At 39.8% G+C, this 27,910-nt stretch overlaps 1 protein-coding gene across 2 annotated transcripts in view; it reads left to right on the forward strand.

Annotated features, from left to right (window-relative positions):
- Positions 1-7,891: 7,891 nt before the first annotated feature.
- fndc3a (fibronectin type III domain containing 3A) overlaps positions 7,892-27,910 on the forward strand; it is a 55,191-nt gene continuing 35,172 nt past the window's right edge. The window contains exons 1-2 of one of the 2 annotated variants that reach the window (XM_003223389.4): positions 7,892-8,045; positions 27,670-27,813. In XM_003223389.4, the coding sequence (XP_003223437.3) occupies positions 27,718-27,813 (96 nt within the window). In that variant the 5' untranslated portion in view covers positions 7,892-8,045; positions 27,670-27,717. The remainder of the gene's footprint in view (positions 8,046-27,669; positions 27,814-27,910) is intronic. The other variant, XM_062963662.1, reaches the window with a different exon arrangement.

The raw sequence follows: 27,910 nt of genomic DNA on the forward strand, positions 1-27,910 counted from the left end.
AGGCAAACATTCAATGCCATATGACTGATACAAAGACAGAGACGAAGACACAGAGGCAATTTAACATGTTCCAACTTCCGGCTTCATGAGGGTGTGCTCGATTCCAGCCACAGGGGGAGCTGCTGCTTCATCATCCACTGTGACACTGAGTCCTTGCTGGATTACTTCCTCATTCCTTTCTACATGCTGCTGGATGATTTTTATGGTGTTGTAAATTAGTTAAATTAGCCTCCCCGCATAAGCGGTACTTAAATTTCCTACTTGACAGATGCAACTGTCTTTCGGGTTGCTTATGTCAACAACAAGCTGGGCTATTTCTTTAATGGTCGGGCGCTCAATCCGACATGGGCTGGCTTCGAACTCATGACCTCTCGGTCAGTAGTGATTTATTGCAGCTGGCTATTACCAGCTGCGCCACAGCCCGGCCCTTTGTTACACAAATTGCCACATCTATGCACAGATAAGTTCCCATTTCCACAAATAGCTATAGCTCCCACTACTTAGAAGACAACAATGTGGAAGCACTACAGCAGCAGCCAAACTGATTCATAATAGGAGGCATTACAGTTTCACAACAATCCATCTTCCCTGACAGAGTATCAGCCAAATAGGAATCAATCAAGTCAAATTTTCGCTGCATAGCAACATTACAGAAACCAAATTAAAATAAAACCAGGAGGTATTCCCCCTTCAGAATGGGATTCCCAGTTGCGTCATGTAGTTAAGCAGATGGAGAGACAATATAAAGCCACCTCAAAGCAAGGGCATTGTTTCTTGCTTTTATTCGGCAGGAACAAAGGGAATGACCCCAAATATTAACTCAGCCTTCACGTTGGTACTTGGTACCTGTCTGCTCCACTTCTCCACTGGATGCCACCTGTTTGTAAATGATAAACTGCAATGATTTTCCTGTATGCCTTAACCTGTTATGAGCCATTTCTCCAGAGGTATCCATAAGATGCCAAGGATATTGTATCTGAACAATAGAAGCCAATGTTGGCAAGATAAGAGGCGACTTCCCCCCTCCTTCTCCTCCTCCCCCTTCCCTAAGTACACAAAAGGCCAGTGTTCATTTTATAACAGGTTCTCCAATATAGCACAGGAATTATGAGCAATTTTTTCTATCAGGAAAAGGCTTTAAAATTTCTACAGTGTAACCTTTTATTAAAAGCCAGGGATTAGCAAACCTTGTTGAATGATGTCAGGACAAAAGGCCAGGCTTTGCATTTTTCTCAACCCACCCATCCCACCCCTGCCTTCTTTTTTACTGCAGTTCATCTCATCCCGACGAATGACCCGATCGTGAAGATGTCAAAAACCAGGTAATACAGAGGTGGGATACTTCAAGTGGCCACAAATGAAAGCCTGCAGGGTGGATTTCCTAACGACAGCGTTGCCACTGGGGCCCCTTCCATAAAAGGTAAAGGTTTTCCCCTGACAGAAGTCTAGTCGTGTCCGATTCGGGGTTGGTGCTCATTTCCATTTCTAAGCCAAAGAGCCAGCGTTGTCCGGAGACACCTCCAAGGTCATATGGCCGGCATGACTGCATGGAGTGCCATTACCTTCCCGTTGAAGCGGTACCTATTGATCTACTCATATTTGCATGTTTTCGAACTTCTAGGTTGGCAGAAGCTAGGTAATGCTCTGGCAGTCATGCCAGCCACATAACCTTGGAGGTGTCTACGGACAACGCCGGCTCTTCATCTTAGAAATGGAGATGAGCACCAACCCCCAGAGTTGGGCACGACTGGACTTGATGTCAGGGAGAAACCTTTACCTTTACCTATCCTTCTGAAGCCAAGGAGTGCTTTGTTTCCCAAATTTTTCAGACTTTGAAGCCATCTCACTTGAAGGTCATAAGAAAATGTGGAGATCAGAAGCAACCTATCTCATTTTATCAGCCTCCAAAAACCAAAGTTGTTCAGGTTCCAAGTGAAACAGTTCAGCATTGCAGTGCTATTTAAAAAACCATTTGCAACATGTCCACTTAAAGGCCGTTACATATTATTAAAGGCATTCCAGAGCAATAAAACAGATGCCACTTGGAATGATCCATCTTCCAGATGTTGTGCCGGTTACCTCCTTCATGTATAGGAGCCATAAAGGACTTTCTTAATGGATAAAGAGAAAGATTGGTGCTGATGTGAAACAGGTAGGACCACTTGTAGCCTTTGGGCTCATTTTATAAGCTGCCTCCAGGAGTTCATTTGAGATTTGGCAAGAATGATGTATCGTCCCACAAGGAAAAGGGAGGTGCTCGTGCATTCAAGGGAATGTGGCATGGGTTTGTTGTGGCATTGGTACTCTTGGACAGAATAAGCCTTTGTAAAACTGCAACTTCCATCGCATTAACCTAGGATTCGGAGCAATGGGTTCAAATGACAGGAAAGGAGCTTCCACTTGAACATCAGGAAAAAAATTCCTGGCCGTTCAGTTCAACAGTGGAACTCTCTGCCTCAGAGTCCAGTGGAAGCTCCTTCTTTGGGGGCTTTTAAACAGAGGCTGGATGTTCATCTGTCAGGGGTGCTTTGTGCTTTTCCTGCAGGCCAGGGGAAAGCTAGATAACCATGTGGCCTCTTTCAATTCCCTGATTCTATGTCAGACTGCATTAATTGGGCAGAGTTGATGCACCCTATGGGTTCCAAATTGCACTTAACATGTCATTGTTTTGGCTTTCCTGTTGGCAGGTTCCGTCTACTGTGTTTACCTATAAGTACAAGCCATTCAGAAAAACAACCCCTTTCTAATATTAATTGCGAATGGACTCTTTGTCAGCTTGGCTTGCTTTACTTCTGGGCGATCTAAAGTTTTGATGATGAATAGTCTTTTTATTGCTCCTTGACGATCTTCCTTGAATTGCCCCATGTCAGTTCCTCTTCCTTCAATGCGTGGGAGCCTTGGACAGTCCTTTCCTCCTTAATTGATTTCCCCTCATTGGTCCCCTTTATTGTTTGTAGCTATTCTAATTTAACCAGATCTTCAAGTACGAGGATTGAATGAAAAGTAATGCCTCCACCTTCATAACTCCTCAACAGATGGCAGTCCTGGTCTGTGGCAGGTCCGGGCTTGTTCAGTAGACTCTCCTCTACAGTTCCATTTGGCGGGAAGCCTTAGCATTGAACGGTTGTGTTGTTAAAATGCGAAATATGGAACCCTGCACAGACGGTCGGTCAATGCGACTTAAGCAACATGCAGTCACTGAATCCTTGACAGCAGAACGTGTCACCCCAAAGGAGATTCATCAGAGAATACAAAGTGTTTATGGTGATTGTTAATGTGAGTACGGTGAGTTGTTGGGCGAGTAAGTTTAAAGATGTTGAGGTGGGAACATCTGACTTGTGTGACAAAGAGTTGGACATCCTGTGACAGCAACCACCGAGTTTCACAAGCAAAACATTGACAGATTGATTCAGGATGATGGTTGTATCACTCAGAAAGAAATTTCAAGCATAATCGGCATTTCACAAGAACGTGTGGGTCACATTATTGCTTTGCTTGGCTATCGGAAGATCTGTGCACGATGGGTCCTGTGAGACGCCGGTTGCGGAAACAGTGTCGACTTCTTTCGGTGACAGCTTCAGAAAACTCGTTCATCGTTGGCAGAAATGTACCCAATTATCTGGTGATTATGTGGAAAAGTGAATAGTGGTAGTTAAAGAGCACATTCTAAGGATTATTTCTGTGTTTGATTTATTAAAATATTCCCATCCAAACCCAAGTAACAAGGGTGGAGGCATTACTTTTCATTCAATCCTTATACTTTGTAAAAAGAAAAAGGCTCTTAGGAATGCGTGTCAGGAGCACTAGAAAAAGAATCCAATGTTAAGGCACTCCATGCACTAGTAATTCCTTTTTTACTCAATGAAATTTTCTCTGTCAAAAAGACAGAGATTACATCTAAAAGGAAGATCTGAATCTTGCCCTCGACACTGAATTGCCTTGAAAATGAGACGCTTTAAGTGCAGACCTCTGTCTGCAGGGATTAGAAGCCCAGCAGAGTTAGGAGATTCCAGGAATTTTCTCCAAGGTAAAATGATTAACCAAGCTTTTGTTCCTGTTCAACAAACACATCCTGTTCGTGAGCCGGTTTATGACTGGACCTTCCTCGTCTCTCTTTGCTTTTCAAAATATTGAAGGCCCGGGTTCCTGATAATAATTTTGTAGCTGTGCAAAGACAGTAGAACATGCAGAGCAAATTAAACAATTCCAAGGAAAAGAAGAACTCGGAGCATCTTTGAGCGCATTTATCAGCTCCTTACATCTTTCTAAGGATTTCTCTGGAACCACAAGCTTCTCATTCATCTAATCTCAAAGCACACAACATTTGAAGGCAAGTGTACATAGAGTTCCTAAGAAACTCCCATAGTAGCATTCAGCAAAATTGTGGCACTCTGTGCTTTCGGACTCCTAAATACTTATTTGTTGGGTTATTTTATAACTGTGGGCTAATAATAGTAATAAAGAAAGCCCTTGATGGTGCAGCAGATTAAACCGCTGAGCTGATGGAAAATGAGCATGCAAAGATACTGTGGGACTTCCGAATCCAGACTGACAAAGTTCTGGAACACAACACACCAGACACCACAACACACCAGTTGTGGAAAAGAAGAAAGTTTGGCTCATTGATGTCGCCATCCCAGGTGACAGTCGCACTGATGAAAAACAACAGGAAAAACTCAGCCGCTATCAGGACCTCAAGATTGAACTTCAAAGACTCTGGCAGAAACCACTGCAGGTGGTCCTGGTGGTGACTGGCACATTGGGTGCCATGCCAAAAGATCTCAGCCAGCATTTGGAAACAATAGACATTGACAAAATTACGATCTGTCAACTGCAAAAGGCCACCCGACTGGGATCTGCGCGCATCATCCGAAAATACATCACACAGTCCTAAACGCTTGGGAAGTGTTCGACTTGTGATTTTGTGATATGAAATCCAGCATGTCTATCTTGTTTGCTGTGTCATACAATAAAATAATAATAATTTATTTATATTCCGCCCAATCTCCCCAAGGGGACTCAGGGCGGATTTGGGGAACTATGGCCAAAACTCTTCTGAATTGAAGGTAACATCCCAATGAACTCTGTTAGCTTCAGATGCATTTATACTGTAGAGTTAATCCAATTTGAGACCTCTTTAATGGCTATGGCTTAAAGCTAAGGAATCATTACGAGTTGTTGCTTGGCAAGGTATCAGCACTCTTTGGCAGAAGTGAAAGACCTTGCAAACTACAACTCCCATGCACTGAACTGTGTTATTTGAATCTACATTGACCATATAATGCCGTTTCAAATTGATGATGGGCCTATAAATAGATTTAAAACAGTACTATAACTTGAACTGAGAAGTAGGAGCATATATTGTGGCATGCTAATTAGTAAAATATAATAATATATAATATAATAATTGTACATTATATTTCATGTAATATTACTGATAATATTGCAGCATAGTGGTATAGTACAATATAGTAATATATAATACTAATATTGTGCTATGCAAATAATATATTGTATATACATATATAATATTGATAACATTATAACGTAATACAATATAGTACTAATAATAATACAATGTAATGATATATAATAATACTGTAATATAGTAACACTAATATATTAAATATAATTACTACAGATAATATATAATAATATATAATGATATGCTGTTTTATTATTATATATTTTAAGTTGTAATGTTTATGAATGTGAGTCGCTTTGAGTCTCGGTATGGAGAGATAAAGCAAGATATAAATAAATAACTAAATATACTCATTGTTATTTATTATTTACATATTGTATTATTATTAGTATTATATTATAATATGTCAAAGACAGAACGCTCCACAGTTTATTGAGGTTACAGAACTAAAAATTGCCCGTAGGAAACAAAGGACTAGGCAAACACTTGTCTTCACTGTGAAAAATAACAAAAATAACTTCGTTTGAGTCTAGATAGTTCAAAAGAATAAACCGGATTAAACAGAAGTTTAATCCGGATTAAAACAAAGGTGCTTACTTCAGCCTGGCAATAAAACAAACAAAAACTGGTTAACAAAAGGTCAAAATGAACACAAAACCCAGCAGCAGATTCCCCTCTGCTACTCAAGAGCTACAGAAGTAACTCGGGCTGTTGCTCCTCCGTGCAACGGGCGAAAACCAGGTCCAGGCACTTCAATCAGGGTAACGACGGTCAGCGGGGTCCCAATCCCGTCCGAGGTCGAAAGCCAAATGCGGACGTCTAGGTTCCACAAGTTCCACCGATAGCCACAGAAGGGTTAGTCCAGAGTCGTAGTCAGTCAGTCAGTCCAGCGTCAATCCAGAGTTGGCAATAATGTCCGTCAAAAAGACGATGGAGGTCCAAGCTATCAAGTTTAAACACAAGTTGCACAGGAAAAGCCCACACAGTTCCTCCCGCCGTCTATGCCCAGTGTCCTTGGTAACTTACGTATACAGCAAACGAATCACACCCGTCTTCAGGAAGTTCCCCAACAAGAGCCCAAGCATTCGTCCAGATTACCTTGCCCAACGCAATTAGCCATTGATTCTAAACCCCATTTTATGCCAGTTCATAACTCCTCATCGCTGTCAGCTGCTATCCTAATTCCAGGTGCCTCCTCATCATCCTCCTCATCAGAACTAACACACCTTTGACTACGCCCCACAGCATCCCCAGCTGTGGATCCCGTTCCATCCCTCCAGCCCGTCCACGGGTCTGATCCTGCAACCCGCCAGTCGCTTCCCATGCTATCATTACCAGGAACACCCAAATCCTCCCTCACACGAGTCCATTCCATGTCATCCTCCTCTGAGCTAACCATCTCTTCCTCCATTCCCTCGGTAAAACCCTCAAAGGAGTCTTCGTCAGTTGGTTCTGCAAATAAGTCCCGGAGCCGCTTCCTTTCACGCTCCTCAAAAGAGTCTGACTCTCGAGAAGTCTTACGACCTCGTCTCCTAGTATCGGAGCCAGAAGGCTCAACCATAACATAATATGATTATAAATATTATATGCATATACAATATATATTAGCCTAGCACAATATTCGTATTATATATTACTACATTGTACTATGCCACTGTACTGCAATATTATTAGTAATATTACATGCAATATATAATATACAATTATTATATTATTATACTGTACTATACCCTGTTTCCCCGAAAATAAAACATCCCCAAAAAATAAGACCTAGCAGAGGTTTTGCTGAATTACTAAATATAAGGCCTCCCCTGAAAGTAAGACCTAGCGAAGTTTTTGTTTGGAAACATGCCCGGCGCCTGCCAAACAAAACACCAGAGCATGCAAGATTGGTAAATGTACATACCAGTTGAACTTGGAAATAATGGTAGTAACAAGAAATTCTTGACAGGAGTCAAAGTTTGTCTGGTTTGGTTATGTTGGTTTGTGATTACAACTACTGTACAGTATATAATAAATGTTCATTTTTTTGTTCAACAATAAATGTGAATTCTTCTTCATGGAAAATAAGACATCCCCTGACAATAAGACCTAGCACATCTTTCGGAGCAAAAAATAATATAAGACACTGTCTTATTTTCGGGGAAACACGGTATTAGCAAACCATAATATATATAATGCACTACCAGTATATTATACTATTAGTATTATATAACATATTGTACTATAGCATAAGTTGTAGTATAGATAATATATTATATTACAACATTATTAGTATGGTATATAATATATTAGTATTATTACATTACAATGTAACATTTTCCGAAACCCCGCCCTCCCGAGCGGGTTTCGACAGGAATGCCAGCCGACAAACTCCAATGCTGGAAAGGGGAGAGGAGACTGCACTGTTGGGTTGCTGCGCCCGGCCGCATCGCTCGCTCCCTCTCTCATTTCCTGGAGCGGGCCGCAGCAGCAGTGCGCATGCGCGACGGCCCCGCATTCCATCATGGCGGAGCCGTCTGACTGGATCTGTTCCTGCGGCGGCGGTGGTGAAGGCGAAGCTTGGCGGCGCTGAAGCGGTTTCGCCTCCGGGGCTCCTGCTCCAGTTTCTGCTCACGCGGTGGGTGCGCAGGTCTTTCGCCCTTTCCCTTGGTGACTTGGTGGGCTTCCCTTAGGGGGTCTCCCAGGCCTCCTCCTCCTCCTGGGTGGGGTTGAGTGGAGGCCTGCAGAGGGGCCTGGCTCGATTGCGGATTAAGAGGGTGACTGTTATTGTTGTCTTTGCTGCTGCTGTATACAATACACACTGAGCTGGATTATATGGCAGTGTGGACTCAGGGCCCTTCCACACAGCTGTATACAAGCCACACTGAGATGGATTATATATATGGCAGTGTGGACTCAGGGCCCTTCAGCACAGGCATATAACCCAGAATGCCAAGTCAGAATAACCCACAATATCTGCTTTGAACTAGTTATCTGAGGCCCCTTCCATATAGCTGTGTAAAATCCTTACTAAGCTGGATTATATGGCAGTGTGGACTCAGGGCCCTTCCACACAGGCATATAACCCATAATATCAAATCAGAATAACCCACAATATCTGCTTTAACAGGCTTCTCTCAGGCCCCTTCCACATAGCTGTGTAAAATTCACATTGAACCGGATTATATGGCAGTGTGGATTCAGGGCCATTCCACCCAGGTATTTAACACAGAATATCAAGGCAAAAATAATGTACAATATCTGCTTTGAACCGGTTTATCTGAGGCCCCTTCCACATAGCTGTGTAAAATCCACACTGAACTGGATTATATGGCGGTGTGGACTCAGAGCCCTTCCACACAGCTGTATATTATTTATTTATTAGCGACATTTATATCCCACCCTTCTCACCCCGAAGGGGTCTCAGGGCGGTTTACAAGTATATATACATACAATATATTATATTATATGACTATATTGTAATATTATTAGTAATATTGCATGTAATATAAATATACAATTATAATAGTGATTTATAATTACTATTACATTGTATTACATCATAATATTAATATTACATGTATACATGTATACAATATATTATATTATACGACTATATTGCAATATTATTAGTAATATTGCATGTAATATAAAATATACAATTATAATAGTGAATTATAATTATTATTACATTGTATTACATCATAATATTAATATTACATGTATATACAATATATTATAATATTAGTATAGTATAATATTATTATATATTATTATATCATTAAATTGATACAGGAGACATGGTGGAAAGATGTCTTCCTGGCCCCGCCTTCATCATTCTGGTCAAGAATGGCAGTTAGACCTGGGGGGGGGGGGGGGAGTACTCCCATCTGATGGTAAAAGAGACATGGTGGAAAGATGTCTACAATCCACACTGAGCCAGATTATATGGCAGTGTGGACTTGGCTTTTCCTCACAGCTATATACAATCCACACTGAGCTAGATTATATGGCAGTGTGGACTCAGGTCCCACACAGGCAGATAACCCAGAATATCAAGGCAGAATAACCCACAATATCATATCTATTTTGAACTGCGGTCTAAGGCCCCTTTTGAACTGGTCTAAGGCCCCTTCCACACAGTTGTATAAAATCAACACTGAACTGGATTATATGGCAGCATGGACTCAGGGCCCTTCCACACAGCCATACATTGAAAGGAGGGCAAGTCAGCTCACAGGCAGTAATATGATTCATGGAGCTGACCTGAGTTAATGCAGCCTTGAAGTTGCAGGTTCCTCCAAATTCTCATGAACCGAGAGCAGACTGCAATTTGAACATGTGTAAGGAGTTGTGCTGGTTCTGAGATGAAACTGGTCGCAATTATTTACATGACCATGGCATATTACTTGGACTCAGACAGTTACCATTCCCCTCCTGCTCTTGTCATTGCAGTAGCCACAATGGGCACTACATGGCAAGTATCCATTGCCCTTAGACTAGTGAATCTTGTCCGTGATTGCAGAAAGGAAGTGGGAAAGGATAGCCAATTCCTTCTCCCCCTTGCCACACCATTCTGGACCCCAGCTGATATCACTCTAGCTATATCATGCTGGACACTGCAGTGAAAAAAAAAGTGATGGCAAAGGTGGATGTCCAGTGGGTTGAACTGGGTTTGTCATCACCAGAACTCCCTCCTGCCTCTGTAGCAGTGGTCAAAACCATCCTGTAGCCAATCCAGAATTTATCACTCCAGATCAGCCCTGAGATAAAGGGTCTGTATAGAGCCATCAATAGAATGATGGCATTGTCACCAGAAACCTCTGGAGAACCCCGGAAGATTTCAGCAGATCATCTGGGACATAACCAGAGTTATCAGAGTCCACACTGTCATATATTCTAGTTCGAAGCAGATATTATGGATTATCTGCCTTGATATTCTGGGTTATATGGCTGTGAGGAAGGGCCCCCGTGTCATTTCATGTAGCCCTCCTCCAGATGCTGGACTACAACTCTTATATTCCTTCTCATGATTAGAGCTGATGGGAGTTGGGATACAGAAACACCTAGAAAGTTGTGGTTGTTCTGTTTAGTTAGAACAGAACTGGATTATCTTGAGTCCACACTGCTATATAATCCAGTTCAATGTGGATTTTATACAGTGGTGTGGAAAGGGCCTCAGGAGAGTGGGTCTGAATTGAGACACAAGGCTTATGGATAGGATGCCTGGCTTTATATTATTATTATTATTATTATTATTATTATTATTATTATTATTATTATTAATATTATTATGTTTATTATTATGTTTATTATTATGTTTATTATGTTTAATTACATCCTGCTTTTTATCCATATGGAAGAGGCTCACAACTAAAAGCATTGCAATGCAACTTAAAATATACAAATATACAAGTACTAAAACAGTATTAATCATCATTAAAAGCATATAAAATCACAGCAGCTCCTGATGAACTTAAACACCTTCATCTTTAAAAGCCTACCTGAATAAAAAGGGTTTAGCCTGCTCTTTAGAGAACAGGCTAAACCCTTTTTATTTAGTTTCACACTCTAAATCCACCTCCTCACCATTAGCCCCCTGTTAAAATATAAAATGGACGGAAGGATAGTTTTGTGGCTGCGAGAATTGTCAGGAGAATAGATGGGAGACAGGATTAACTCTCTATCTTCTCCCCACCACCCTTCTGGAGAAGAGGGGCTTTGCCCCTTACTCTGTTGTCTCACTCCTTTGGATAAAGGGGTTTTGGGGAGTAGTTTTGGGGCTGTTGGAAATGGCAGGGGATGGATTAGGAGGGATGGTGAGACAGTATCAACCCCCCCCCCCCCATTTTCTCCCTACATCCTTCTACCTTTAGTCCTTCATTTCTTAAACCCACCCTTGCCTAAACCCACTTCTTTTCCACTCCCCCACCCCCTTAATCCCCCCACTTTACAGCTGATCTCTTTGTCATTCCCACCCACCCACATTCCAGTTCCTTATCAGTCCTCACAAGCAGCTTTCAGGAAAAGTAACAAAATAAGAAATACTAGCATTTGCATTGCAGTGACATCTATACTCTGAATCCACTCTTGTATTCCCAGGGTTTATCTAGTTTCCTTTGCACCCTAAATGTTACCCTCTGGTTCCTAAAAAAAGATCTTTGCTTTCCCATTGCTTTCCTTTTTCCAGCCTCTGTCTCCCATCTGCTGCCATTTGTTTTTTGGGGGGTTAGATAAGGGAAGAGGATTCAGGAAGACGTGTGAGAACTGGACCATATTGTGAGGAATGGGAGCCACTGGTATGAACAATTGAATAATCTAATGGGGAGTGACTATAGTGGGAAAGACATATTTGAAGAAATGAGTTGATAATGGTGGCTTTCTATATACTTGCAAAGGAATTTAGAAAACTGGATATATCAGTGGGGAAGTTTGGGGTAATGGGAAGAGAAATCATGGAGCTTTAGGTGATAAGGAAAAAGAAGGTTGAAGAGAAGATCTTGGAATTGAAGGAACCAGTGGGTCTGCTTAATTGATAGAATTGACCTAGATGGTGGAAACAGAGCTGGATTGCTTGGGATTGTGTTGGTAAATATACATATGTAGTTTTATGACTGGTGGATAGGATCAAATGTGCTTGATAAGGGGAAGTTATACCTGAAAATGCAGGTGGGCAAAAGGAATGAAATATGGCTTGTGGAGGGAAATATGTTCTGATTTGTGGGTGTATGAAATGCCTGAGAAGAAGATTACAAAAGAGCTCAGATCAGGAGTTCATGAGTTGAAGCCGACTTTACACATTCCTGCCATGTCAATGTGTATCCTTTTCATGTAGCCGGAAGCCTTCTCTAGAAAAAAAAATAGATTCCCAGGAATATCCCCTTCTCCTTCCCTCCCTCCTGTGTGCTCCAGGGTGTCCTTTTAGGAAAGTGGCTCTTCTATTCCTGTTCCTTTTTGAAAGAAAGCTCTGGACATAGTTTTTTTTGTTTTGGTCACTGCTCCTATTTATTAGTAAGTGGACAGGAGGAGGTTGCTGCTATCTTTCTCTTCTCTGCTTCCCTCTCTCTTCTACACCCCTCCCTCCTGGTGCTGCTCTGTCTAAATGCCACGTAGCCTTCTAGCTATTCCCCTTTGACTTGAGTGAGTGTACAGCAAGTAGATATCCAAAACGTTCTCAAACTTTCCTCACAAGCAAAAGGTAGGTGTTGCACTCAGCTGCTGTGGATAAGGAGTATTTTTACTTCACCCTAGTTCGTTGCTTTTGGTTTGGAGATTTGTAGCCAAAGCAGAGAGACAATCATGGATCAGAACTCAGAATAGCATTCTTCAGACCCATCTTGGTTTGTTATTTTAACCATTTAGAGATGAAGTCAGCTGATTGAACCCCCTGTTTCTGGCCAAGAAGTCTCTTGCAAACCCCCTTCCCCAACATATGGCAAGCAGTGTGTTTCTATAATCTTGCCAACTGACTGTTGTGACGCAAAAGCTGGCAGGTGTACTTAGCTCTGTGTTTGTGTTTCCTGTTAGCATTCATATTCCTTTCTAAGTTCCTATTTCTACTTTTACATTTAAGGCAAATATATCTCTATCTCTGTCTCTGTTTTATGGCAGTATGTGTTTCTGATTAGTTATTGAAATACATTTTAAAATGTATGAGCAGTGTTCATTTCTTTTAGGCATCGACACTGATAAATACATATGCAGGTTAGGATTGCAAGCTGCAATTTAATATTTTTAAAAAGCACCTTTGTTTAAATGTCACTGCTGCTTATGTTCTATCAAACTGTTCAAGCAATTGTAAGTGCAAAAAATGGGAAGGTAGTTGCATTTTGGGAAAAATTGTCATTCTGCACATATTGTACTGACTGATAAACAGCACTGCTTGATATTTAGTCTTCATATTTTCCCAGATGGGTTCAACCAATTTAAATAGTATCTGGCTAGGACTTGCCTCATTGTGTTAGGCACTCCACCCCCTCCGTAGTTAATTAGAAGTGAATATGAAGAAGCTAGAGTCTGATATAGTCTTCTATAACCTGAGAAGTTTGTAATTAATAGGATCTCTGCTCAGTCATGATTTCACTTAGGAAGGGAAAACTTAGGTAAGCTCCCTTTCTCTTTGTACATTTAAAAAAGAATCATAAATACGAAATGTTTTTTAGGTCCACCTAATTTTCTTCTGTGAATCTCTAAGCAGAAACCACTGTCAACCAATTAGTTTCCTGGCAAAGTATAAGGTGTTGGTTTTGACCTTTAAAGCCCTACATGGTTTGGGTCTAGGTTTGCCTTCTGTACAATCCACCTCGAATCCTGAGGTTCTCTGTGGGGCATCTACTCCAACCAGCCAGAACTTAACTGGCTACCGCCACCCAAGGGGCCTTTTCATTGGCTGCCCCAAGGCTATGGAACGACCTGCTGGAAGAGCTATGACAACTAAATCAGCTGTTGGAATTGAAAAACCATCTAGAAACCTATCTCTTCCGATAGGCCTACTCAGTCAGTTGAAAATATGAAATAAAATAATAATAATAATAATAATTATTATTATTATTACTAGCTGTGCCCAGCCACGCGTTGCTGTGGCAAAGGATGGTGGTATAGGAAATAAAGTATTGAGGAATTGGTGAAAGTTAAGGTAAAGGGTAAAGGTTTTCCCCTGACATTAAGCCCCCTTCTATGAGGCCCCTTCTACACAGCTGTATAAAATGCACACTGAAGTGGATTATATGACAGTGTGGAGTCAAGATAATCCAGTTCAAAGCAGATAATATAAGATTATAAATGGTTAATATAGCTGTGTGGAAGGTCCTTGAGTCTACACTGCCATATAATGTAGTGCCAATTAGATAATCTGTGGAAGAAGCCTAAGCGAGGCCTAAATCTGCCTATCCCCTAACTGAACCCTGGCTGTCCCTTGGCTGAGTCGGTTGCTAGGAGACCAAGTGGGCAGAGATTAGCCCTCTAAACTGGCAGCAATTGGATAAAAACAATTGTTGCTCTCCCTCTAATTAGGACTTTATTTTTCTTTTCTTTTTGTTGTATCAACCTAGAGGCATGGATGATGGGTCGTGTTGTCAAATTTCGAGGTTGGGGGGCCTGTAGTTTTGTTGTTTTGTGAATTGCCGTGATGCCATCACTCTTTTATATATATAGATGAAGCACTTTGTCTTACCTGTGGTAGTTCTTGAGAATTTGATAGGAAACCACCCTTTAGCTCCATGTGTATTTTAGCTCCATTTGTGTTGCCTTGAGTGGTGCCTTCAGGGGATAAAGCATATGACTAAAACTCAGATTAATGTTCTGTTGTTCATATGTGGCACTTCTTGTCCTATTTTATACATGATTCCTGTGAAGCAATTTGTTTGAGAGAATGTTTATATTTAGATGTTATGATAAAACATTGTTTTTCATAATTGATGTCTTGGAGATGGATATCCTTCCCTTTCCCTGTTTTCCTTCTCCTCCAAGAAAGGGTTTTGTATTGCCCAAATTGGGAGTCTTGGCTTGCTACTTCTTTTTGGACTTCTTGAAATGAATTTATTCTTAATTAACACTTTGTGGTTTGCTTTGGAATAGGCAAACTGATCTTGATTTATTTAGAAGTTGTGCTGATGGGGAAAAAAGCAAAATGCGAATAAATACCCTAGTTATTCACAATGCTTCTTACATGCAGAATAGATACAGTTAGAGATCACCTAATGAGTTTCATACTGATCAGGAAATCAAACTACAGTAGATCTTCCCGGTGCATACGGTGTCAGTGATAAATACCATTTACAAGGTCAAGGGTTGCTCTAAACTCTCCAGCTGGTAATGTACTGTTTTTTTCCTCCCTGCAATGTACTGGATTCAGAAATTTGATTGGTAGTCTTGTGTAAATTCTGGGCCATTTTTCTAAGTGTTGGTTCTGTTGAGAAGTAGAAAAATGCACCTTTGAAAGCTGCTGAGTATACCATTCTATCAAAGTGACATTAGAGATTTCTCCAAGGAAATTTCTTTTATCATTGTACATAAGCTTACAATTGAAATGAACTTTATACATTTCTCTCGTTTCACCTGCTTTGTTTTGCAAGTTGTTAGCTTGCCACGGTCAAGATGCTTGGTTTTCAGCTATTATTTTTTCTGCAGACCGGATTTTAAATGAAAAATTTGGGATTCCTGGGTGGAGGAAAACACACTTAACAAATGGATTACATTCTTGAAGAGTTTATTGTAGATAGAGATATCTGTAATTTATTATTTAGCTTCAGTTAACACAAGCATTATATATATGTAAGTACAGACTTCTTAGTATCATGCAATCTAATTGCTTGGAAAAACTGCATGCCACGGGAGCTCTTAGGACTCCCAGATTTACACAGATGTTGCACACAAATGATGTTTCAGATCAGTGTCTTTCACTGGGATCAGAACAAACATTTAATATAGCATAGAGATGGAAGGATCAGTAGGTCAGACTGAGAGGTAGGAAGCTAGAAGGAGGAGTTTGCAATGTGTTGCCTAGTAAACACAATTGCCCTGGGATGGCAAGGATTTAGCTATAGTCTTCAATTGTATTTCCTGGAGTGAGCAGAGAACCATGTTTCACTTAACCACTTAACACTCCAAAAATTACCCCCCTCTGAAGTGGCCCTATTGAGATCCTCCAATGCAGTTTGTTGATATATGTCTAGTTCAGGTATATTAAAAATATAATATTCCCTAATATCTATGGTTTCAAATATACATCGGGAGCAGGGTGTATTTTAAAGTATATACCCCAAGGATTTGGAGATAATACATAGTTGTATTATCTCCTTGTTATCAAGTGTGTTCATCCTCCTCTCGCTACTTTTTAAAAGTAATATGATAAATAGCAAGCTCTCCAGGGCAAGGACTTGTTGTCTTTCATTCTGTAAATGACAGTGTACACTGTCTGATGTGAGATAAACTAATACTAATACTATTGTAGTCGAACCTCTTGATTGTAAATAGTAACCAGCCATAAAATGCAGACCATTCTCTTGGCAGTTGGTATTTGCAGAAGAGTACGACTTTGACTAATAATTGCAGTCTAATGGCTTATTAAATGCAAATATGGATTGGAACCTATTTTGGTTCACTTGGCCTTTAAGAAATTGATCTTTAAGTTGCTCCTAAATTTATTGGACATAATCTAAAGATGTTACTAGTAAGGAAAATCTGGCTCTGGAAGGATAAAGTTGAGTTGTTGTGTAAAATGGCTCCAGCACAAGAGCTTAATGCCACATCATTTTTCCCTATTAAAAAAAATAATTGAGTCAAATTAGGGCTTTAACCTTTTTGAGGTTCCCATTGCCAATCAAACTTTCAATTGAATCTATGTTTTTTATAAATTACTGGGTTGTTTTGTATTTAAAGAACAGCTGTGAACAGGTGGTTGGTTGGGTTATTATACTTTTAAAAAACTCCACGTTTCTTAATGTGTTCCCCATTATTTTTCCTCATTTCCCACTGTAAATTGCAGTCAAGCTTTGGGGGGTATTCCTCTTGGTTTGATGCCAAGGACCTAAGAATTAGAGAAGTCATTTGGAAATAGCTCTTAGAAGTCACTGGCAGAAATAAACCTGGAATCATGTTTATAAATAATTATATCTATTTTGCATTTCTGGATGAAGACAGAACCAGTTCTGGACTGCGTGGAAAAATGCAAACAGATATCAATGATGTGTTGTCGAAGGCTTTCATGGCCAGGATCACAGGGTTGTTGTATGTATTCTCTCCTGACGTTTCGCCCACATCTATGGCAGGCATCTTCAGAGGTCCTCACAACCTCTGAGGATGCCTGCCATAGATGTGGGCAAAACGTCAGGAGAGAATACTTCTAGAACATGGCCATACAGCCCGGAAAACATACAACAACCCTCAGATAGGAAAGAGTCTTGATTATGAGTTGAAACATAGAACATCCAGGAAAATTCAGCCTTACTAATTATTTATTTATGTATTTCAGTTTATTTTTTACAAGGCAAGTAATTGTGGAGAAAATTGAATTTTAAAAGGACCCTCAATAGCAAAATAAAAGAACAGGCAAAACCAATCAACACATGAACAGCATCTGCATTAAAGCACGCTAACTTGGCTCATAAGTTCCTGAGAATGAGCTCTCCTTGTGGGACATTCTTGCAGTTATGCAAACCAGATGTAGATCTAGGAAAAGGCTGAGATAATGTGGGGTTTATTACATTTTGATGCAATCCTATATGTAATTGACCGCACACCTTCTATTAGGAAGGCATTGAAACACACAGAATATGCTGCGGTCCCCAGCATGAAACTTGATCAGTTACCAGAATTGTGCCACACTCCCCCCCCCCCCCCAAATATGTTTAGATGTTTGTTTTGGTTTACATGTATGTTAGACATTGGATTTTGCCATTATTATGTTGTAAACCACTTTGAGTCCCCCCAGGGGTGAGAAAAGTGGTAAACAAATAGGAGAGGAAGTACTATTTACATTTGTCTTCAACTTCATGGTGTGGTTTGTGTGTGATATTAACAGAGTAATGCCTATTTGGCATTTTCTGAAACTGTATGTCATAAAATATACCTGTATACAGTGGGCCCTTAGTACCTGCTGGTGTTTAGATCCAGGACTTCCTCGTAGATACCAACGTGCATGGACGCTAAAGCATTATATAAAATGGTGTAGAAAAATGGTTTCCCTTGCATCAAATGACAAGTAATTCAAATTAATGCTTGGGGATCTGTGAGGCGGCAGGAGTCTGCTATAGGGCATGCCTACACACCAGAGTAATGCTTGACACACAGCAAAATCAAGCTTTGTTATTTGTAACCTCCCCCCTAATATTTTTGAGCTGTAGTTGGTTGAATCCATGGATGCAGAACCCATGGATATAGAGACCTGAGTGTAGTAAGCCAGCTCTGTATATAGTGAAGCACATGTTAATATATATATTGTGAGACATGGATGTGCACAAGAATGATTCGTCAGGTCATCCCTAGCTGAAACTTTTAATGAATGGTTGGTTATCTTTCCTAAACTTGATTAGAGAGGGCAGGAGTATTTTTCTGAATTAATCAGTGACTCACTTTGTTGTTCTCTGGGTTGTGTGTGTCCCTTCAAATCATTTGTTGATTTATGGCAGTCACATTCATTGTATAGATTGACTTAGGCAAGCGACACTCAGGTGTTTTGCTAAATATCAATGTATTTTCTTCTTCAGTTACAGATTGGGCAGATGTGGTGATCCTAGAATATGCTTTCTCTTCTTGGATTTCTAGACACGTTGTTTTTCATTTTTAGTAAAAAAAAAAAATTGTGGCACATTGTAGGGAAATAACCAGTTTAATACATTTTATAAGCAATGTTGGACTTGGTTATCTCACTAGCTCCTTCGATAATGTTACCCCTATTTACTTTCCATGAAAGATTTTATTGGCTCCTTTCTATTTAATTTCTATTGCCTTTAAAATATTTGTTGTTTTGTAGGTCACTTTGGGGTGCACTTACAATGTAGAATTAATGCAGTGTGACACTACTTTAACTGCTGTGGTTCAGTGCTGTGAAGAAAATTTACAAATGTCTTAATTTACAATCAACAATCTGGAATTCGGAAATATCAGAAGGCATTCACTCCTTTGATGAGATTTGCAGAAGCATTTGATTGCAGTTTTTATCAATGCTTTTTCAGTTGTGTGCAAAATAAACTTTTCTCCAGATGGGAGAATAAACAAGGAAATGATAAATATTTCAAATTCCTGGGTATGTGTATCATATTTAGGAACTCAGAGCTTTTCCACATTTGTATTCTCTTTTTTTAAAAAAAAAATCAGCACATTCCCCCAAATCTTCTAAAATACATAGTTTTATATCATGTATAAGTGTAAAGGTGTGCTTACTGTCCATTTAGTCAGGCCAATTAAAATACTGAGTAATACTGATCCAAGTAGGTGGTATATAGATTGGGTTATACCCTGTTTCCCCGAAAATAAGACATCCCCAAAAAATAAGACCTAGTAGAGGTTTTACTGAATTGCTAAATATAAGGCCTCCCCCGAAAGTAAGACCTAGCAAAGTATTTGTTTGGAAGCATGCCCAACTAACAGAACACCAGAGCATGCAGGATTAGTAAATGTACGTACCATAGAGTGTTGTACATGGAAATACAGTAGAGTCTCACTTGTCCAACATAAACGGGCCGGCAGAATGTTGGATAAGTGAATATGTTGGATAATAAGGTGGCACTAAGGAAAAGCCTATTAAACATCAAATTAGGTTATGATTTTACAAATTAAGCACCAAAACATCATGTTATACAACAAATTTGACAGAAAAAGTATTTCAGTACACAGTAATGCTATGTAGTAATTACTGTATTTACGAATTTAGCACCAAAATATCATGATGTATTGAAAACGTTGACTACAGAAATGCGTTGGATAATCCAGAACATTGGATAAGCGAGTGTTGGATAAGTGAGACTCTACTGTAATGGTAGTAACAAGAAATTATTGATAGGATTCACAGTTTGTCTGGTTTGGTTATGTTGGTTTGTGATGACAACTATTGTACAGTATAGAATAAATGTTCACTTTTTTGTTCAACAATAAGTGTGAATTCTTCTTCATGGAAAAATAAGACATCCCCTGAAAATAAGACCTAGCACATCTTTGGGAGTAAAAAATATAAGACACTGTCTTATTTTCGGGGAAACACGGTATGTGTGCTCACTTTGAAAATGCAGGAACATGAATATTCTCTTTTGCTCACTATGTTTTGTTCATCTGTATTGTTTATCTGTATATTTCCTAGCCTCAAGCAATGTCTCGGCACTGATTCCACTTTAAATGAAATGTCTGCATCCCATGAAATGCTGGGATTTGTAGTTTAGTGGGGCAGTAGGGCTCTTTGGTAAGAAAACTAAGAACCCTTACCTAAATGGAAAATCCCAGGACTCCATTGGATGTAGCCCTTCCAGTTAAAGCAGACTCATAGTGCTGTCATTGCATAGTGTGAAAGGGCATCCAGTCCATCAGCTGGAAAGAGGGAAACATGTCTGTATCAGCTGAGACATGTGAAGGTCACAGTTTTTCTTCAGTGATAAGGATAAACCTTAACCTCTGAACATGAAAACAGATCTTGTCTTGGTTAAAATTTATTTTTCATTGACTTGAGTTTTCTGAAGTGGAGAAATTGAACAATATTATACACATTTTTCTAAATCCCTATCCCAAACAATGCTGTTTGAATCTTGAAGTTTTCCCAGTAGCCAAAATATTAGAAGACAGCTAGACTGTGAAGGATTCTTAAACACTGTTAGGGAATTTGCTATTTGATATGTCTGGTACTCTTATTCAAGTTATGGCCTTGCCATGGTGAGATGGAGAAAGTCACTGGCTTGGTCTCTTCCAAGGACCTTTTCATGAGATGGGTTCCTTGAAGTGCCATGGGATGGAAAACAGGCAGGCTGATACCATGGTTTTCCAAGGCCAAGCGAGGATTCAAAACCTGGTATCTAGAGTTGTAATTCAGGATTCAGTCTGCCACACCATATGGCTCTCTGGGTAGTGGAACTCTGCTGATTTTCTTGCTTTTTTATGAACCTTCAGTCCTGCTGGAACAATTCTATAGGATAGGAATAAGATATAGAGTACCTTCAACATCAGAAATTGAACAGTGTGTTATTCAAGTAAGACAAGAGGAGTCCTGAAGTTGCTAGATATAACCACCATCTTGAAGCAGAGCTTAAAGATCAATAACAAAAAGTTATGCTGTTCTTGCAGTTTAGCTCTAAATTTCCCTACATTGATTTATCATAAATTTTAGGAAGTAGTCTTGGAATGTCTAACCTTTTCCATTACCTTTATAGTTTTGGATTGCATAAAGCAGTGGTTCTCAACCTGTGGGCCCCCAGGTGTTTTGGCCTACAACAATCCCAGCCAGTTTACTAGCTGTTAGGATTTCTGGGCGTTGAAGGCCAAAACATCTGGGGGCCCACAGGTTGAGAACCACTGACATAAAGGCTCTGTGGTGTCTGTTATGGTTTTAAACATCAGTGTGGCACCATCAGTAAATTATCTCTGTTATATATCAGGTGAGTGTTGTAGGCTGGACTGAAGGAGTGCCAGCAGATTTAAGATGAATCCTAATTAGACAGGAACACTGTGGGTAGATTTTGACATGGGGAAGTTACATGACTATCCTTCACACAACTAGCACACTGCTGTTTGTTGCAGTATCATTGTATGCATTATTTTGTTTTCATTCATCCTCTTCCTTTGTGCTGCAGTGAAGAGTGAGTTTAAAATATTAATATGGCAATAAGTGGGTTGCGTAGACCCTGAAGATACTAAAACTGTTCCTACTATTTTTTATCACATTGGAAAAGTTATATCTCCACAGTTATAGCTGATTTCCTGATCATATTAAGCCAAACGGGGAAAATGAATTGGAACTTGAACATTTCCTGTTTATTTGATATTCTCAATTGCACTGCTAATTAAATTTATGTAACAGTCCTTGGAAGTGGAGATGTTTTGTGGCAAAATATAGCATCCAGATATTTCAGATTTTTTTCTATTATAAAGAGCATTCCGTAGAGATCTTTCCCTCCATGTTACTCATTTCAACTATCATAATTACAGCAATTCATAATGTCCATGGCTAAAAGCAAATAATCAATACTCTTCCCTCGCTTACAAAAATAGTTTAACCTTGATTGGAACAGATGGAGATTTTCCTGTAAAGCAACAGATGATTCAGGGTGATTTTGACAGTGGAACAAATGCAAGGCTCTCCTGCGCTGTGTTCAGCAGCTGCCTGTTTCAAGGACATTCCCTCCTCCGTCAACTTGTTGAATATTTCAGTCAAACTATTTTTTGTGATTAAATAATATTTTCTAGTAGACATTTGTTTATTATCCTTTTTTGTATTTTGATAGTCTCCTAATTATTACTCTTTCCATTTGATGTTTGGAAGGTTTTTTTTCCTTCTTAACTTCCCATAGGAAAAAAATAATTCTGCGTTCACTGGGGATGGGGGCACAAGGTAAAGGTTTTCCCCTGACATTAAGTCTGGTTGTGTGCAACTCTGGGTGTTGGTGCTCCTCTCCATTTTTAAGCCAAAGAGCTGATGTTGCCCATAGACATTTTCAAGGTCATGACTGCATGGAATGCCGTTACCTTTCCGTCAGAACAGTACCTATTGATCTACTCACATTTGCATGTTTTCGAACTGCTAGGTTGGCAGAAGCTGGGGCTGACAGCGGGAGCTCACCCCGTTCCCCAGATTGAACCACTGACCTTTCGGTCAGCAAGTTCAGCAGCTCAGCGGTTTAACCCACTATACCACCGGGGCTCAGGATCCCCATAAAAGTGAAACCCTGGGGTTAAAGAAATGGCTATTTTTTAACTGAGAGAAAAATCTCTCTAGGAATGTTTAAGTCCATCATAGCTCTGTGGTTGACTTCCACAGGATGCTGACCATAGAATTACGCCAGAGAACCTAGAGATTCCTAGAGAGAACGTTTTAAATAAAATCTGAGAATCAGTAGATCTACCAAAGTCAAAACCTCAAATGTGGAGGGATGATTGTTGTGGTTTCTCTTAAAGTAGGGGCTATAGCTATGTGTAAAGTATTCCTTTTTAATTTTGTATCACCATTAGGCTAAGAGTAAAGCAGGGGAAAATTCTATTTTTTTTCTTGTCCAATGACTATGGTAATCACAAATAACCAGGTGACTAGATTTGGTTCCTTTCTTTCCACTTTGTCTTCTCTCTGGTGAGTAATTTTATCTAAGGTTTCAGGAATTGGTTGTATCATTCTGTTACCGTCCTTAAAATAAAACTGAAATGTCTGCCATTTCAAACATTACTGGGATCAACCCATAAAGTAAATAGACTACTGTAATGAATTTCCTAAATTCTGCAGTAACCATCTTCAAGACACAAATGTGTTCTTGTAACATGTTCCAGTTTCAAAGCCATGGCATTTTCCTAATACCTCTAGTTATTTCCCCTTACCTTTAGTTTGTTCTTGAGATCACATTGGAACCTGATTCTTTACCAAAAGGCCAAGATGTGTGATTCCTAGCCTTTAAGGCAACACAACCAGTCATGAAGCTGACCTCCACAAAAGTGTTACTTCAGCTGATTTCTCCCAAAGATTATGACCTGATCATCCTGGCTTCTTGGCTCTTGCTTTGTTATGACAAGGACTAGTTGTGTTTATGGCCCTATTGCCATTAATATGGTTGATGGAGCAGAAACTTTTCAGGGTGTAATTACATAACAGAACTTTGTCACTCTTTTTACAACAAAGTTGCCCTTCTTATGTTGGCTTTAAAGAGCAAGGAGCCTGTCTATGAGAGAATCCTATATATGAAACTTCTTTGAGAGAGAGAGAGTATTTGTATCTCAGGAATTTAAGGTTTAGAAACTGCAGTGGTTTCTCCCCATCACGGCCAAAGCTGTTTCACATATTAATTATGTGGGCATTTTCCATCTGTGAATATTTATAAAAAAATGTATGACTGGACTTGCTTGTTGGGCAAGGCCTGAGCAATATTTCCAATATCTCAGTTGAACTTGTGGTGCTTTTCTGGGTGGGAGCCAACTATTATATACTAAAGAGAGGGAGGTGCATATAAGGTATCTTGGGAATTACTCAAAATTATTTCTAAAGATTTAATAAAAACTGTATCTTTAGTTTATGAACAGATTACTATTATGAACAGATGGTGGCCCTCAAAAGGCTTGTTTTCTGTCCTCCCATGCATTTTGCAATAGGGAAACCCATTTGCCTGAAGTGTTCATGTGTGGTCCTGTGCCAGTGTAGAGAGGGTCTTTCAAAAGGAGTTTGACAAGATGTTACAGATGTGTTTATCTGGGGGATAGGCGTAAAGTAGCAAAGGACCCTGGTGGCTTCAGATTTTCACACTGGTAGAAGTATTTTGTCATCTTTTACTGGAATTGATATATATAGCTGCTTTCAAATTAAAGGTAGTCCTAAAATGTGTGTCTTTGCAAGCTTCTTTGTTCTTCAGAGGATGAATAGTGGACAGAATGCTTTCTGAAGTCCAGAAGAAACCAAAGTTCTGTGTTTTCCTGCAGCCATTAACCAACATCATCCATACTTCTTTTTATAAAAACGAGAGTCTTCATTTTTTAAATGTACTGTATTTTCTCTTGCTGTTCTGGGTTTGTCAATAGCACTATGATTCCCAAGGCTGAGATTAGGTCTGCCTTTCATTGACCTTATCTTTCAATTGTGGAGAAAATGTGATACACAAAATGTAGGTTTTAATCATTGTGCCTGCCTTTTGAAGCAATGAGTGGGGGAAACCCTTCAAGATTTCTGTCGCCTCCCTAAACAACACTTCCTCTGGACATGCCACTGTGGGCTATAGTCAATTTACCATAGTTGTTCATAAACTGCCTTTGTTTTCAGTTCAACCGGATTCATATCTAGTATTGGCAAAACACCATTATGTTTTGTTCTCATTTTGAACATCTGTGGATGACTAAAATGAATGTGCCTTAAGAGCATGCAATGTATCTTTGAAAAACTAGAATGTGTCTCTGTGTATGGATTTTTCAGCCAGTATCATGAGTTGTGTTGTATTCGCTATTTCCTTTCTACTCAGCCACAGAGATTATTTCAGCGACTTCAAGTATATTATCCTTGTATTCTGTCTGGGGGCACTGGGATGGGCTAAGCCTACATATTTATATAAATAATGTCCCTGAAACTTATTTCCTAGCATGTTCACATTAATATATAGATAGAAACACAAACGCATATACTTTCTCTCCCTCTCAGTGAAAAAATAGTCTTTAGTTTTATACCATGTGAGCAGACTGATTTTGGAAAATACCATCTGTATCCTCCTTCTCCTGTTGCCACCTGCAACTCTAATATTTTAAGCATGTTTTTCACAACTAGTTTTATTTTTAAACTAACCATTTGAATGCTTGTTTAGCTCTGCTGCTCTGTCTCAAAGGGCTCTTCCTTACTTGTGGTGTTTTCCTGTGTGTTGACAGATGGGTTGATAGGGAGCAGAAAGAGATATCATTAAAAGAAGAGTCTCCTGAGCAGTTCTTGTGTACTATATCCTTTACCCAAAAGTGCTTTTTTTACATGTTGACAGTAAAATACAATGAGTCCTTGGCATCTACTGGGGTTTAATTCCAGGATCCCCTGTGGACGCCAAAATTTATTTATGCTCATCACATTATATTCCATGCTATAGTAAAATGGTGTATCAACGCCTGTTTTATATCATTACTTCGAATGTTTTCAACTCTTGGATTCTTTGAATGTAGAATCTGTGAATTCTGAAAGATTTGTGTATTACATTGGCTTACCATATAGAGCAGTGGTTCTCAACCTGTGGGTTGCCAGATGTTTTGGCCTTCAACTTCCAGAAATCCTAATAGCTGGTAAACTGGCTGGGATTTCTGGGAGTTGTAGGCCAAAACACCTGGGTGGGAACCCTCAGGTTGAGAACCACTGATATAGAGGAAACAATCTCTGTTTTAATGTTTGCGAAATGTATGCCATGGGAAGGGTATAGATAAGTGTTGTAGGAAAGCTAGTGCATAACCCCATATATCCAGTGCTTTCCAGTGTTGGGAGTGAAATAGTGCAGGTTCTGTCTTCACTCTCCAAATAAAAGGTGCAGGTAATGACCTATAAAGCCCTAAACAGTTTGGGACCCGTCTACCTACCGCCTTTCTCCCTATGAACCTGCACAATCTCTTAGATCTTTAGGGGAGGCCCTCCTCTCGTTCCCATCACTATCACAGGCTTGGCTTGCTGGAACGAGGGAGACGGCCTTCTTTGTAGTGGCCCCTCAGCTCTGGAACTCCCTTCCTAGGGAGATCAGACTGGCCCCAACCCTGTCTGTCTTTATCAAATAGCTGAAGACATGGCACTGCCAGCTTGTGTATGAATAACCACCAATTTGACAGACCCCTACAACTGATGCATACTTTCCAGCACTTTATTTCCTTCCTATTTATCCTACCCCACATTATCCCAGCCGTCTCTCTGACACTTGTCTATGCACTTTATCAAAAGCCCTTGGAATTATGTATTTTCTTGTGCTTGACCCTTTTATCGATAGTGGTGATATTGATATTATTGCCTAAACTTACTTGGTCATTCTATGTTTTATGATATGGTATGTTTTTAACTGGTTATTTTACTTGATTGTTGTACTAATTTTTTTAGTTATTGATATGTGTTTTAATTTGTTATTCTTTGTTTCTGTGTTGGGCTCTGCCTCTTGTTAGCCGCCCCAAGTCCCTCCGGGGAGATGGTGGCGGGATAGAAAAATAAATTATTATTATTATTATTATTATTATTATTATTATTATTATTAAAAGCAGTTAAATCTGTTGGAGCCCCGGTGGCGGAGTGCGTTAAAGCACTGAGCTGGAGACCGAAAGGTCCCAGGTTCAATCCCTGGGAGCAGCGTGAGTGGCTGTTGTTAGCTCCAGCTCCAGCCAACCTAGCAGTACAAAAACATGCCAGTGTGAGTAGATCAATAGGTACCGCTCCAGCGGGAAGGTAACGGCGCTCCATGCAGTCATGCCGGCCACATGACCTTGGAGGTGTCTATGGACAACGCCGGCTCTTCGGCTTAGAAATGGAGATGAGCACCAACCCCCAGAGTCAAACACGACTGGACTTAAGGTCAGGGGAAAATTACCTTTACCTTAAATCTGTTAAAATTATAAAGTGATTTTAAAATACATTAATAAAAGTTTTAAGGTGTGTCTGAAATGGTTGCTTAGAATATCGGGTGTTTTAAACATTTTAGGAAAAGTAAAATTGGCCACTCTTTCTGATTAGAAGACAATTCATGGAAAGTAAAATTATAGTTATTTATGGGGTTCAGTTTTCACTTATTCTTATCCCTTGAACAGGATAAAGGTAGGAAAGAGCAAGGCAGGGTAGAATTCAAGTGCAGCATTTTCTCTGTCTTACTCATTACAGAGGATATGCGGAATGATGAAAAGATGGAAAGAAAAAAAGATCTATTTACATAAAACGTAATCCACAAACCAAAGTTAGTCAAGTTAACTTGTGTGTTTCTTTTAAAAGCTGTTCATCGTAAGTGTGTTGTTGGTAAGTCCACATATTTCCTCTTCTGTAAAGATTTGACCTTCTGCTCTTGAGCTTTTCTGAGTGTCTTTCTGAGCCGAAAGGCCAGAGACAATTCTTTCTGTACCTTAATAAAAGTTGTCTGACTTTTGGGACTGTTTTGTTTCACCAGGTGGCTGTGGTGAGAGAAACCATTAATGAATGAACCGTCATTTCAGCTATGATGGCAGACCAGCCACCTCCATTAGAAGCCACACCTATTTTGAATGAAGTGCCACTTCTACCTCATATGGTCAATGGGGACACTACGCAACAGGCAAGTGGACCTGCCTTATAGAAAAATCAATCAAGGTTTTCAATATTAACTGTAGTTTATCTGATTTCTTCATTCAATCTCCCAGAATCATGACTAT

The sequence above is a fragment of the Anolis carolinensis genome, unplaced genomic scaffold (assembly GCF_035594765.1).
Source record: "Anolis carolinensis isolate JA03-04 unplaced genomic scaffold, rAnoCar3.1.pri scaffold_12, whole genome shotgun sequence".
NCBI classification, from domain to species: domain Eukaryota; kingdom Metazoa; phylum Chordata; class Lepidosauria; order Squamata; family Dactyloidae; genus Anolis; species Anolis carolinensis.